Below are 14,577 nucleotides of genomic sequence, written 5' to 3'. Positions count from 1 at the left end.
ATTCCTCTAGCCTTGTATCCGTTACTTTTTTTAGAAATGGCGGCGCGCAGTGTGGAGTGCGCTCGCTCGCACGTTTTGTCGCGAACATCGCAAGTTTTGGCAGTAGGAGCTGACTGCCTTTCTATCCGCTGGCTGCGCACTCAAAGGGGAAGGTATGGTTATGATTTTATGCCCTTCGAGTGGTTCAAACGCAGGCTTTCTTTCTTAAAGACCTCGGAATCCCAAAGCGGGACAGAGACACATGGGTAATCTTCGTTAAATAAATGCTTGGCTTATCTTCTCACAGACTCGTTCTAAAACTCTGCGTTTCATTAGTGCACTCGGTAAATGGCGTGCAGTCCGAGAAATTTTTCATTTGAATTTTGTTTGTGGGGGCCCAATGGGGACCGCCAAGATCTGTGAGGTTCCATTTTCGTTGTCAAATTCGTGTTGCATTGGATTGGAGTCTGCGGCTCTGCGGCTCTTCCCTTTGTATGGGGTGATCAACAGCAACAAGTACTGGATCTAGCCTGTCGCGCCTCCCGCGACTTCCGCTTCCGCTTGATGTTCCGCTGATCGGTTGCATTCCCTCCGCCGATGCGTCTCCCTCCACCAGACCTCCAGCCGCCTCTTCGTCACGTCAACCGCCGATCGAACGTTCTTTTGTTCTTCCTCTCCTTGTTCTGCACCGATTCGGAAACCGAGTGCTACAGGTAGCACCTCTGTACTTGGGACCGGTACAATGTGCCGGCACTGCAGCACTAGGTGCTCCATCGTCTCGTCGGTCTGCCCGCAGAGTGTGCACGTCCTCTCCTGTCCCTCCGTGAACCTGGCCCTCCACACCCGGGTCCGTAATGTGCCCATGCGGGCCTCTGCGAGGAGTCCACTGCCTGTCGAGTTGTCGTACCAGGGCTCTTTCCCTATGGCCTTTTTCTCCGCGCAGTACATCGCGAGGGACGGCTTCGCCGCCGCTCCCGCTCTCCATCTCTCCGTCTCCACTGCTCGGATGCCCTTTCTGATTGCCGCTGGGCCCTCCCGGCTCTCGCCCGCTGACTCCAGACAGATCGGTTCGAAACCATAGCGGTCCCGCAGCCTTCGGAGGCGTTGCATCCATTTGGTGCCTCTTCCCTGGTATATCATGTAGCGCAGGGTGCGGTGGGCCCAATTCCCATCCGGGAGTCTGTGCACTCTCCTCTCGTACAGTGCCTTGGCGCTGGCTTCTCTGGCCTCGAAGGACGACCAGCCCAAGTCCCCCTGGACACCCTCGTTGGGTGCTGTTCTTGAAACTGCCAAGGCCATTCTTCCCGCATCCCTCTGTCTTCTCTCCAGGAAGGCCCTTGTTTGCGATGAGAGGACGAGTACGCCATTTGCGTACGTGAGTCCCGGAACGATGCACAGTGGTGTTGTATGTCAGGGTTGCCAGGTAGTTTCTAGCTGAAACCGCCAAACGCCAGACGGCGTAGCCCAAAAGTAGCCAAATACAAGAAATTTATGTAGCCCAAGAGTAGCCATATTCTGCAGAGCCCAAAAAATTGCGCGCTTGAATGTGGGAGCTCAATTCGGAGACACTGCGTCTGCATATCTAGGGTTTAGGAGTAGCTTGCAAGATCTACATCTTGAAATGTATTGAATGTTTTATTTCAAACACAAAAGTACAAAAATTTTCCACACGCGTTTTTGAAGTCGCATAGTTATGAAGCACACGCTCGTGCCCGGCTTTTCCGCCTCATACATGATTTCCGTGTTAAAACGGGCAAAACTTCTTCAGTAGGGTTGATGTCCTTACAGAACTCGTTCTTCCCAAGGAAAGCACACTTTACATAGAGGACGCATTGAAGAGTTGGAAAGAACATGTTCTACCTTAGGACTGACTTTGTGAGAGACACATGACTGAATACTCTCTCCACGGCGGCATTCGACATGCGCAGTGTCTGGAGCGCGATGGCAAGCTCGGATAGCAACGGAAACAGGGCTGCTCCTGCGCATTGATCTTGGCCTTGTTCGGAATATTCATTGTCCCGAATTTGTTGTCTTTTGTTATGGCTCATTGTGCTTTAAGAAACTTCCATGTTTCGTGGAAAAGCCTCCTTTGTTATATCCGATACAGCACGCGTTATCGGGCGACATCAAATTCTGCAGGATGTCTTGAGTTGCATTTAGTATCATTTTCCCTCGGATGGTGTGCTTCCTGTAGGAGGATGGTGGAAAACTCGAGGAAAGAAGAGACGCCAGTAGTAAGCAGAAAGAACTTGGGAGCATAAAATAAGCCACAATTACCACAAAAGCGATGTCGTCGGAGCTGAATATAGGTCACGGTAACTCACTTGAGCTAATAGGTTTTGGCATCACGCTCACGAATCTTCACGCGAAAAATCCATACAAGCGGGAATTCAGAAAGGGTGGACTGTCGCCTTGTGTCCATGCTGAAGTATCTTTTGTGCAACTACTCTAAACCAAGCAAAAATATATATATATATATGTGCCGCGTTAGGATTTGAAATAGCCCAAAAATAGCTACATAGCCAACCGCCAAATTTCGACGCCAAATGCATGACAAGGTAGCCCAATTTGGCTATTAATAGCCCAACCTGGCAACCCTGTTGTATGTATGGTACCACTGATCTCTATGACGATTGCTGGATCGCGTTTTGCCCGCTCCGCGAATGCGGCCAATGGCGGCCATCTTTTTGGTAGAGTTATATTACCTCTAGCCAAGGTACAGCTGCTGCAGCCACTATCATCCATCCATGGCAGACAGCATTATGGCAGTTGTGGTCGCAGGCTGCCATCAAAATAGCGTGGGTGATATTAAGTGCCTGATTGAAATTGTTTGACGAAACATATTTTTGAAACCCGGCGTGAACGGTAGCCCGCGCTTTGAGGACCCAGTGAAAGTTTCACGAAATCGCAGCACCGGGGAAAAGCAGCACAGCACGCATTGAAAGTCGCATCGAAAGAAGCATCGAAAGCAGACGCCGGTACGGAATCTGCTTTTGATGCGAGCTGCGCTCCTTTCCCCCGGTGCTGCGCTTTCGTAGAACTTTCGCCGGGTCCTCAAAGGTGAGGCTACCGTTCACGCCGAGTTTCAAGAATCTGCTTCGTCGAACAACTTCAATCAAGCACGAGATATCACCCACGGTACAGTGTGCTAGATCCACGGCTATTTTATGGTAGCGAGGAGGATAGAAGGGTAGGAGAGGGCATGACGCCAGCCGCGTAGGCTCCACAAGCCATGCTCCCTTGACGCCTCGCCTCTTTTTCATTTTCCTCCTTACTATCCTCACTTTCCAGGCCATGTGACCACATCACGTGACCGTAGCTAGCCTTCGTCTAGCTATGGGGTACTAGAATACACCACAGTCTAGCCTTCGATCTGATAAAACCTACCGGATGGAGCGCGCGCAAGCCTGCAAGGAGTCCTTCTACAATCAACCATCCATCTCACACGTGACATGTCACGCGCACCAATTGCCAGAGAGATCTACGGTCACGTTGGCCACAACATCGTTTAAACTTTTTATGACTAGGCTTCACCAATATTGCAATGTGCGCCCTCCTAGTACTTCTAACCTCCTTGTATGGTAGCCTGCCGCCGTTGCGCCGTCCGCCATATTACTATGATGGCTAGAGATAATATAACTCTACCAAAAAGATGGCCGACCGTGGCCGCATTCCCGTTTATAGGCTGAGCTGGTCAAACGCGATCCAGCAAATAGCCATAGAGATCAGTGTATGGTACACTTCGCGATACTGTTAGCGCGAACACGACATCGGCGCATTTTCAAATTTTACTTCTAAACAGTATTAGCGAGCACGAAATTTTTCGCTTACATTATAGAACTAAATCAGTACTTTCCGTAGCAATAATAACTTGGATGACATCCCTTTGTTTCAAAAAGAAAAACTGGAAAGACTGGCGATCGCTTGTTCACGGTAACAGTGTCGCGCTCTGTACAGGTCCCCTCAAAGTAAAACAGAGCGCCCGAGCAGCAACCAAACTTTAGTCCGAACCAGGGCCGTATATGGGGAGAGTCTGGCCAGTGGGTATGGCGACGAAGGCGCCGGAGAAGAGAAAAGTGAAGGAAAGGGAGTAGAGCGCCAAAGGAGTGAGAGAGGAAGAAGGGAGCAAAGAGGAGACGACCGTCATTTTGACGCAGCGCTGTCGGCTCGGAGCACTGTTGAAGCTACGCATCGTCTGCTACCGGCTTATTTCTTTTTCGCCTGAATAAATGTTTACGTTAAAACGTGGAGAAACTTCGTTCAATAGTTTCTTAAGCCACCGAGGAGTAACACTATCATTTTCTTGCCAGAGCCTGCCACATAAAAAGAAATAACCGAAATTTGGGTGTCGATCCCATGCATTCCGCCGGGCGAATGAATAAAAATGGCGGCCCTCCCCGCTCTGCTGGGAGCAGCCGGGAGTTCACGTGCATGCGCTCACGCCTCTCGCTCTGCGCCGCGGACTGATTGGCTCATTTGGGAGGGGAGCGTTACAGCGGTGAGATCTTAGACTGGCCAAACTCTCCCCATATACAGCTCTGGACTGAACTGCATTGCTGCGCTATCTAGCAGCGCCAGCTGGAACTGATAGGTGACGTTTGCGCATGCGCGCATGTCGTTCGGGGTGTCCTCAATCTTTTTTGTTTGATCCTCGCTTCTCAAGCTGCCAAACTCTGTTCAGATAAACACTGCTATGTGTTCGGCTCGCACAGAGAGATAACGCTGAGGGTAAGTGGGAAAGAGGGGCGAGTGTTGTACATTGCACTAGATGTTCACTTGTTTTAAGTTAATTGAGACATCCAAGAAGCTAGGGGAGTCATTTTTCTTTTTCCGCGGCCGCAGTGGGATCACCGCGTGAACGGCTGTGGCCTCGCGCGTTCACGAAGACGAAGAAGCAGGCAACAAAGCGATTCTAAAGTGATGAGACGACTGCAACTGCTTTTCTACGCTTGTATATAAACCAAGGCATCGCAAACAACATGATCTTATGAGGTACAGACATGCAGGAGAATCAAGCTGATACAGGGGCGTCCCCAATAATAATCTACAATGATGTACGCGCAGCCCTATGTAGCTAGGAAGCCGGAAAGGGATGACTACAAGTTGCATGGCGGCGGCACCACTTCCGGATTGCTCGCGCCTGCACAGTTCGCTTGGTGACATCGGTCTATTGTAATTGTAATTTTTTTGCACAAGAGATAGGTGCATCCACGGCGTCGTGCGAGCCTAGTCAGAGAGATTACAACCATTAAGGCCTGACCACACTAGCGTAAACGGCGCCACTGGGCGGCACCACCGTCTGGCGTCCCATTACGAGGAGTCCACATTGGCCTCCGTTTTGAGGGGCATCGCGTGACAGCACCGGCTCTCGCGATCGCGGGTGCACTTCCCGTCGAATTTATTCCTCTTTCGTCGTCTGCTCCTCGTTAGATTCTTCCATTTCGGCTCTATCTTCCGCATATATCAGCATCGAAACCGCACTCGCTGCCTACATGGTAGGTGTCCATGATGACCTGGTGATCAGCGTGAATGTGATTATCCTAGCCTGCTTGTTGATCTCGCGACGTCACCGCGCTGTGAAAGGAAGAAGGCGCAGGTTTTGGGTCCGGTCGAGTTGGTTCTACCGAAACACCGAAGGACAGGTCAGTGCTTTGCTGCCCCAGCGGTGCGCCAGATATGAAGGCTGCTTTCGAGATTGTCACCAAATCAACACGACATCTGTCACAACACAGACGACATGCAACAAGTGCCACGGAGAAACTCACCTGTAATTCCGAATTCCTCTCTTATATTTTCCCGGTGGTTGTTCTTAGTGTTCTCATCTAGGTAGTCTAGCTGCGTCTTGTCATATAAAAAGGGCAACAGTCGCACAGTTTCAATTAACCGCTCTGTTGGGAAAGGCATTGGGGGAAATAGGGAACATGAAAGACGCACAGAGAACCAGCTTGTGCGTTGCGATGGCATCGCAACGTCACTATCTAGACCACCTCCCATTGGCTCCTCTCTTCTGTGGCGAGGAGCGGCGAGCTCTGAACCACGCAAGGACGGGTTAGCTTGGCGGCGCTGTCTGTCGTACTGCTGAAGACGAAAACTAGTTTTGGACGGCAGCCCGCGGCGGCCAGCATCGCGCGGCAAGCCTCTGCGACGCCAATGTGGTCGTGTCTTTATGCATGCACGCCTGCTAGCCGGCCGCCGTGTTCACTGGTGAGGGGAGGGAGAGAGGGGGAGGAGATTTACTGGGGAGACAACATACAAGATCACCAAAAATATGGTGTTTGAAAGTAAGAATCCATGAGGTGCCCGACGCTACTTGACGGTAGAAAAGCCCGCATAGTTCCCGGGACTCCTTGTTTGAGGTCAATAGAGAACTTCGAGTGGTTAGGGGAATAGTTGGTAAGTCTTTGATGGCTGCAGAAAGCAGAGATTCACTGTGCTGAGTGATTCTGCCGCGTAGAGGCTCTGACTGCCCAATTCTTTTGTGGACTCTCACTGCGATAGAAAAGGGGTTCTCGAAAGTGACCGATCGAGAAGCCGACACTGCGCATACCCATATAGTCCACCGTTTGTCCTTAAAGGGCCGCAAAACTGAGGGCTTCCAGACGTGTGCCGTATAAACTGTCCGCCACACCGGACGATCGATGCCAGATGACACGTGTAGCGCGGCGTCATTCACTGAGGTGCTGTTGGGCTGGAGACCAAACCGCAAAGCAGTAATGCCGAGAGAGCAGTACAAGTGCCATGTAAAGCGCCCGCAAAGCTTCATGCACACACGGTTTAGTGATTCACAATATGAAATCCAGTGTCCATCTGGCCTTGGAGACTACACTTACAACATGAGCATTAAAGTTCAAATTTTTAGATAGTGTGACACCGAAAATGCTTATGGGATCCGAGACAGAAAGTGCGGAACTGGCTAAACTGTGGAGTAGTTTGTCGTTCCTTGTTCGGCTGTTCGTGAAGTAGATCACGCTGCTCTTGGGTAAACTTATTTGAAGGCACTGCTCTTGTGTTTACCTCTAGATTTACGACGAGTAGTATTGCAGGTTGTAAGAGTTGGCAGGCAATGCGATGGGTGCCACGACATCCTGAACCAGAAGACATTTGTCGTTCCGAGACATGTCGTTGATGTACAGCAGAAACGGGATCGGTCCATGTATTGAACCCTGGGGAATTCCTGACGCGACTATTGATGGTGCGGAATGCGAACCTCTGTAGACAACTTGCTGGTTGCGACCGCGAAGAAATTTGTGAGCCTGACAAGAAGAGAGTCCTGGAAACCAGTTTGGGCAAGCTTCCAAGCGACAAGTTCTATGTCTAGTGTGTTGAATGCGTTGCTGAGGTCAAGTTGAATAAGGTTTGTAGAAATGCGGCCGTTTACTTAGTTGCTCACAAAATGCATTGCAGTAGCCAGAGCTGTCTCACGACTATGGTTGCGGTGGAAACCATGTTGCAAAGTGGACAGATGGTCAGACGTCTCCAGGAATTCGAGGAGCTGGTTGCTGATAACACGCTTAAATGTATGGGACACAATCGAGATGAGTGAAACAAGGCGATAATGCTTGGGCAAGTCCACAGGTTGCACTTTCCCCTTATCCAGACGAATGATCAGAGCTCTGCACCACTCCTCTGGGATGATTCCACTCTCAAAAAGTCCCTGCAGCAGATGGAAAGTGGTTGGCAGCAGATGCAAAGATAACGCCTTGAAGCGTGTGGGTGGGATGCTGTCTGATCCCGTGCACTGGGAATTGTTGATTTTGGAAAGTGCTGTGAAGCAGCAACTCGGCGATGAAAGGTTACTGAGGAGAGTTCAGGCTGGTTGGGGTTGCTACTTGTGTCCGTGGTTGCTAGTTGCACAGTTGGGGATAGTTGTTGATTGCGGTACGGACAGCACCGAAAGAGGGGTTTCCCGATTGAAACAAGAACCGTTTATGGACGAAAGGTAGTTCGCAAACAGTTTGGCAACATTCGCGGGTGAGTCGGCAACATGTCCGCTCAATTTGAAGCAGGGTCACTGAGATTTCAGCGTAGGCGGCTAACATAGGTCCAAAAAGTCTTTAGGGTCAGGTTTGTCCTTTGCTGCAATGTTGTTGACATACTTTTTAAGAGCACAGTAGATAACTGTCCTTGGAGCTCAATGGTTCCTTGCCAGGTGCAGTGCTTCCAGACATTGTGAACGGCGCGCTCTTCGGAAGTGTAGTCGCTCAGGACGTGCGGCTTTGATAATGTCAGAAGCAATCTAGGGTGAACGCTTCTGTCCTTATGAACATACAGATGTGGGACACTTTCTTCCTGTATGGCAAAGAGAAAATGGCACCACAAATGAGACTTTGTCGACCAGTATGATTCTGACATAGTCATGCACCACGGTGCCAGGTGTGCAATGTGAGCCATGTGACTTAAGCCTAGCTGGTCAAACTTCAACAGCGTCCAGCTTAGTAGCCTGTCATGGCAAGGAGACTGCATAGCAAACTTCTACAGCCTTGTGGTCACTGCCATGGAGGCACGACGAATTCAATCCGCGTCGTATCGAAGGCGAAAGCCAGGTCGATGTAATACGCCTTGCAGAATTCGAATTTCGATCATACAGACCTGAAATAGGACAGACAAACATAGTTTCGCATAAAGGTTTTTGTCTATTTTTGTCAAAGTCGGAGGTAACAAAATATTAAAGATGGAGCAAAAAAGGTGGCCGTGCATTTCCTATACCCTATTCCCGACTCCAGCGACCTATAGGGGTCGCCACTATCGGGCAAATATGGTGGTCTAAAACAGGTTGTGCCGTGCCATGTACCAACACAACGGACAGGTTTCAGCAGGCAAGCATTAAACTCGAAAATGGTTTGCTGCGAGTTTTATTCAACATGCGGCGATGTGTCGGCGATAGAGAGCTTCCTGAGGCTCAACCTCCTTTGGGGAAGTGACGGAAGAACTGCTGTGCTGATGAATGTTGATAAATGCATTACGTCTGGCTCACACGGCAGCGTAGGTTGCGTTCAGAGCGACCTGGGCTACACGCCGATACAAAAGTAACGACAGAGTCACTGGGACAACTGTTCCATTGCAAGAGCCGCCAACAACGTGTAATCACAGAAGCCACAAGGGATGAGCAGAAATCATGGAAGGACCTGTTTCGTCCAGTTCAGTGTTTCCCCACTAGTGCCATCCATTTTGTTGGAGTCACAAGTATTGGACGTTTGTCATCTGCACACTGATTTGTGAGCTTGCTCCGTGATGGTTGTTGTTGAAATATTTTGTTAAAAGTAATAATTATTGCGATTATCTTTCTCGTCGCCAGCCTCTACTATATGTTCTTAGCATTTGCGTCCAGCAAGCCACCCGGGAGCGAGCTCATAAACCAGTGTGCAGACGATACACAAGCTGGACAAGGACATAGAAAATACACAGCGTCTGATTTTGCTTCATTTTTAATATTTCACTACCTCCAAGCTGAGCTCTAAAAAACACACACAAAAATTCTTGGGAAACTGTTTGCACCCCCAATTTTAAGTATGTACATTTGGAATTTGAATTTTGTAAGGCATGCCAAATGTATTTGCCCTTACGGTCGCACCCTGTATGCACAGCGAGAAGTAGTCTGTGAGGTTCCATTTTTGTTGTCACAATATTTGTGTTCCAATATGTACAGGGGCTATAGCTATGTGAGCTCGAACACGCAAATGGCAATCAGGCAGTACAAACCACGCTGTTGCACGGTTACCGTGCATGCGTCGAGGGAGGAGAGGTGTCGTGCACGGTGGGCAAGTAGAAACGTTTAAACACCCCCACTGCCGTTCTGACCCTCCACTCGCCGCCTTCTAGACCGTCTGGTCTGTACTGCCTAGTCGCTGTTTGCACATTCTAGCTCACATCACAAGCGACCATACCTCGGCAAACCTCACTCATGAGGGCCCTCACTCACCCTCACTCACCCTCATCTTTACAGGTGAGGTGAGGGTGAGTGAGTTTCTGAACCAGGAAAATTCATGAGTGTGAGGGTGAGTGAGGGTGAGTGAGGGCCGTGAGGGCCGTGAGGGCTGTGAGGGCGGTGAGGGCCGTGAGGGCTGTGAGGGCCGTGAGGGCCGTGAGAACGGTGAGGGCCGTGAGGGCGGTGAGGGCCGTGAGGGCTGTGAAGGCTGTGAGGGACGTGAGGGACGTGAGGGCCGTGAGGGCCGTGAGGGCGGTGAGTGCATGAGGCGCCCTTCAGATCGAGCATCTTTCTCAGCAATTTTGGTGTTAATGGCGGGTTGTTCTCTAGCTTTCCCTAGATCGACACGAATTGCTGAGATCGGGTCCGGCTCGAAATAAGCAAGCAACTCGGAGCAATTCGAATACGTTTGAAGCGGCTGCATCCAATCAGGGACTCAAAATTTTCACGTGATACCTCGTGCCGGTGATAATGACTCCCAAAGACTTGGTTCTGGTTTGAAATCTATCGTTTTTTTTGGAAATAAACTGTTTCAGAAAGGTGCATTAGTATTCTTAAAGAGATTTAAATGCATAAAAACACGTTTATAACGCGTAATTGTGTCGAAATAGTGCAAGAAAAATAAAATTTTATGATGACGATGGCAAATTGCAGCAATTGGTTGCTGCGTGTGATCGCGGGCGGCCCGTGTTGTTGGTGTTGCGACGTAAAGTTTCTGGGCGAAATCGCCCCATGAGGGCGGTGAGGGCTGTGAGGGCCGTGAGGGACGTGAGGGCTGTGAGGGCTGTGAGGGCCGTGAGGGCCATGAGGGCGGTGAGGGGTGTGAGTGCCGCAAGGGCGGTGAGTGGCATGAGGGCGGTGAGTGGCGTGAGGGCGGTGAGTGGCGTGAGGGCGGTGAGTGGCGTGAGGGCTATGAGTGCGTGAGGGCGGTGACGGCCGTGAGGGCGGTGAGTGGCGTGAGGGCTATGAGTGCATGAAGGCCATGAGGGCGGTGAGTGGCGTGAGGGCGGTGAGTGGCGTGAGGGCCATGAGTGAGTGAGGGGCGTGAGGGCGGTGAGTGCGTGAGGGCCGTGAGGTTCAGCGAGGGTGAGTGAAGGGCTGAAGGTGAGTGTGAGGGTGAGGATGAGTGAGGTGCTGAAGGTGAGTGTAGCTGTGAGGGTGAGGGTGAGTGAGGGGCTTAGGTGAGTGTGGCTGTGAGGGTGAGGGTGAGTGAGGGCGACCTAAAATGCCGACCTCTGCAAGCGACTGTACAGCGAGAAGTTAGTCTATCCCAAAGAGCATCTAGTGTTTCTGCTATAGACAAGAAATTTAGCCATTGCAGTACAAGTGCTGGTCTTGGGTCTTTAACGCGCACCATGCAGTAGTGATGCACGACTGCACTCTGGTACGGTGCTCGTCTAAAACTCTAAATTGAAATGTGCAGGGGTGGGGATCAAATTCAGGACTCTTGGGTTTCGCATTGAGAGCTTTTGCTTCATGTGGGCAATGCATTCGGCCACCATAAATCAACCTTTGCCTGGATATGAAAGCATAGCCTTCACAGTAGAAAATCAGTGTAACGTGGGAAGGGTGGCCAATCTCACCTCTTCTCTTTGTTAGTTGGAACGGTGACAATCGTGTGGTGATAAAGGAAGGAAGAACTAAAGCAAAGCTCGGAAGCAATATCATCAATGGCACAGTAGCAGCCACTAAATCTGGGCTTGCTTAGAACTTTGGCTGGTCTCTGGGTTCCTCCATCCTTAAGGACTGTTGGCAGGCCATTAATAACTGTTGGCGAACTATAGATTATAGCAGCCTTGCTGCTTTGGAGTGCCTGACTATTGTGATCCACAATTCGCTTTAAATATGGAGGATTTCAAATATGGTCCAACACTGCCTCTTTAATGTAAACATTTCGGCAGAGGTCTGCCTGGTTGGGAAAAAACTTGGAAAATTTAATAAAATCACCAACCAAATCCTATAAGGAGGTCCCGGCATTTCAATATCTGCTTGGTATTTTTTCTGCAGGGCGACTACTACAGATAGGGGACAGCAGCTTCTGTCCCTATCTGCAAATAGTCGCCCTGAAGAAAAAGATTGAGCCGGTTTTGAAACGTCGGAACCTCCTTTTAGGATTGGGTTCGTGGTTTTATTCAATGTGCTACAAGAGGAAATGTTAGAAAACATTGCCTCTTGTAGCACATTTCGACCATTAGTGCGTTTCATCTTCCCCTGATGGTCTCACGAGAATCCTTAATCAAAGAAACGAATGGATGAATGAAACATGCCTTTATCTAAACTTCTAAAGTGATACAACCTCATATTTTGCCATACAGCATAGGTGAAGTAGAAAAGAGGCAGTCAAATTTCCTAGACGTCTAACTACTTACTGCCAGCTGCTCACCCCTGTCTTGCGATTTGGTTTAAATTTGTGGTGGCTGATAACATCTGCTTACTCTGCCAACATCTAACCACCTGGCTAGTGCGATTAGTGCATCTCTCTACTAGTCATGGAGAAATCCTTGGCTTGAAGCCCGAACCATCTAATTTTTTTCAACTGCTCACTAGTCTCCAGTGAGCAGGGCATGAGTTGCCAGTATTTAATTATCCTGTCATTCAACAGTGAGTTACAATGTCATAAGCATGGTTGCTTCCACATTCCTCAGGGTAGGAGTAGGGGCAGCTTGTCCGCATTTTGGAATGCACGTGAGGGGCTATGTTGTATAAAAGATGTCAATACATTGAGGTTATTTGTTATTTAGGAGGGCTACTGCATCATGTCACTCACTTATAGGGAAATATAGGCTAAAGCCTATAAAAAAAAAACAAAAAAAAAAACATGTCATATGTGTAAATCTAAGGTAGAAGTATGGTACTTTCCTCTTCCCAAATGTTCTTTTCTTTTCATTCTCTTTCTTAATTATTCAGGCACAAAAAAATCCTCACAAAAGAAGAGAGGGCATAAGCATGGCTTCACAACACACTCTCTGTCCAGCAAAGATGACAAAAAAAAAAAGCGGGAAACAAACGTCCTCGGCTGAATCGGGAGGCAGAGAAGTGTGTTGTCTGGCCTCAGCATATGCACAACTTTTTATTTCCTTTCTCTTGTTTTGTGTTTGTTTAAGAGTGTATTTCCAGGTTTCATTTGGTTCCCGAGCTCTTGGGTCGTTGTTGTGTATTTCGCTTTCGCACCTGAACTTTGAGATATTCTGAGTCCGGTATGAACTCGTCTTTTCGGAGATAAGCGTCAAAGAAATGTGTGATGCCATTGATTCCGGAACACAAAATGTATTTAGAAATATGCGACTTAAGAGTAACAGGAACTGCTATGCATCAATATATAAAACTTTACATGGCCGTAGTGCTCTGCAATAAATCTTACGTATCTGGCTATACATGGACCAGAATTCATGAATAATTGGTAGGATGTAGGTGTTGCATACTGCACGTGCAGGTCGCATCTCTCTCCAAGGTTTTTGCTATGGTTTGAGATTCGAACTGCTGTAGATGCTCAAGTCTGCAGTTTCCCCAAGTCAAAAACTCTTTACGACTTCATGACTATTGGGTGGTTTGACGTGTTACACATCTGACTTAAACATGGTTAAAAACCCAGCTTACTACTCAGCTCGCCTAGCTCGCCCAGCTTACTACTCTTCTACAGTTTATCTGACTCAAACTCTTGCGAAAATTCATCCTAGTGAACCCTTACCCTCCATTTCTTTTATGTGGGGAGGTGGGGTGTTCCAGCTGTCTGGTTAAAATGTTTTGTTCTGATTGACTGCGCCAGGCAGGGCAGCTGGTGACATGAAGGAGCATCGAGGGGTGCTCGTTTTTGCATGCTTGCCAGCTGTTATTCTGAATTAAGGCTAGCCAAAATGACTCCAGAAAGTGACGGTGTGTGCATCCCAAATACCTCTCCGATTGTGCTCCTCGAGTTCTGTTGTCAGAAAAATCACCTAACCATGCTTCTGTGATATGCTAACTCCAAAAACAGCGCTAAGAATCACTTACATGTAGGGTTTGGTATTTTTGGTCTTTATATTTTGAAATTTGGCTTATTTTTTGTTTTTATCTAAAAATAAAGTGTTTTTTTTTATTTCGATGATATGTGTGATATCTGCGCTCAACCCAAGATTGTGTGTATATGGTTTTCCTTTTGCTTGCCTCGCGAATTTTGAAATGCAAAGCCTGATCTCGTCTAACTCCTGGTTAGCTCAGTTGGTACAGCACTCCACTGAAAATGGAGAGGTCCCTGGTTCGATACCAGGACCAGGCGGGATTTTTTTACAGTTGCGCACCAGTCACCTATTTGTGTTTGTCCTCTGTCCCCCTTGTTCCCCTTCTCCAGATATTATTATCGTTAATGGCAGAACCCTCCCCTAGCGTATGATAGGAGGTCTTAAAGAAATATCACAAGTCAATAATGAAGCGTGTCATACAATTACACAATGGCAACCCCCCCTCCCCCCCACCCCCAGATGTCCATCAGCAGTGCCGTACCACTCTAAAATACTGGCCTTTTTTTTTGATTAAACCCAAATTCCCCAAAAATTAACCTGCCATACGTTTCTTCCACTTTATCTGCTTAAACTGCTAAAACACCAAACCCTACCTACATGTAATGGAACGGGGAAAAGAGCAGAAAAGCATAGCCACAGGATAGTTCCAATTCACTAGTCAGGCTCACAGCAAGA

General features: G+C 48.7%; 1 protein-coding gene and 1 non-coding gene across 3 annotated transcripts in view; both read left to right on the top strand.

Moving 5' to 3' along the window:
• LOC8038680 (tRNA (uracil(54)-C(5))-methyltransferase homolog-B) overlaps positions 1–14,577 on the top strand; it is a 63,647-nt gene that overhangs the window by 6,973 nt on the left and 42,097 nt on the right. Inside the window, exon 1 of one of the 2 annotated variants that reach the window (XM_029983111.4) lies at positions 15–152. The exons of the other annotated variant lie outside the window; for it this stretch is intronic. Within the exon in view, the coding sequence (XP_029838971.2) occupies positions 37–152 (116 nt within the window). The 5' untranslated portion in view covers positions 15–36. Of the gene's footprint in view, positions 1–14; positions 153–14,577 lie in introns of those variants that run through there. 2 annotated transcript variants of the gene reach the window in all.
• Positions 14,087–14,159, top strand: Trnaf-gaa. The gene has a single exon. It is a non-coding gene; the product is annotated as a tRNA-Phe (tRNA).

The sequence above is a fragment of the Ixodes scapularis genome, unplaced genomic scaffold (assembly GCF_016920785.2).
Source record: "Ixodes scapularis isolate PalLabHiFi unplaced genomic scaffold, ASM1692078v2 PGA_scaffold2__306_contigs__length_199485367, whole genome shotgun sequence".
Classification (NCBI taxonomy): Eukaryota; Metazoa; Arthropoda; class Arachnida; order Ixodida; family Ixodidae; genus Ixodes; species Ixodes scapularis.
Note: the sequence above shows the minus strand (reverse complement) of the source record. Positions and strands in the feature narration are given on the sequence as shown.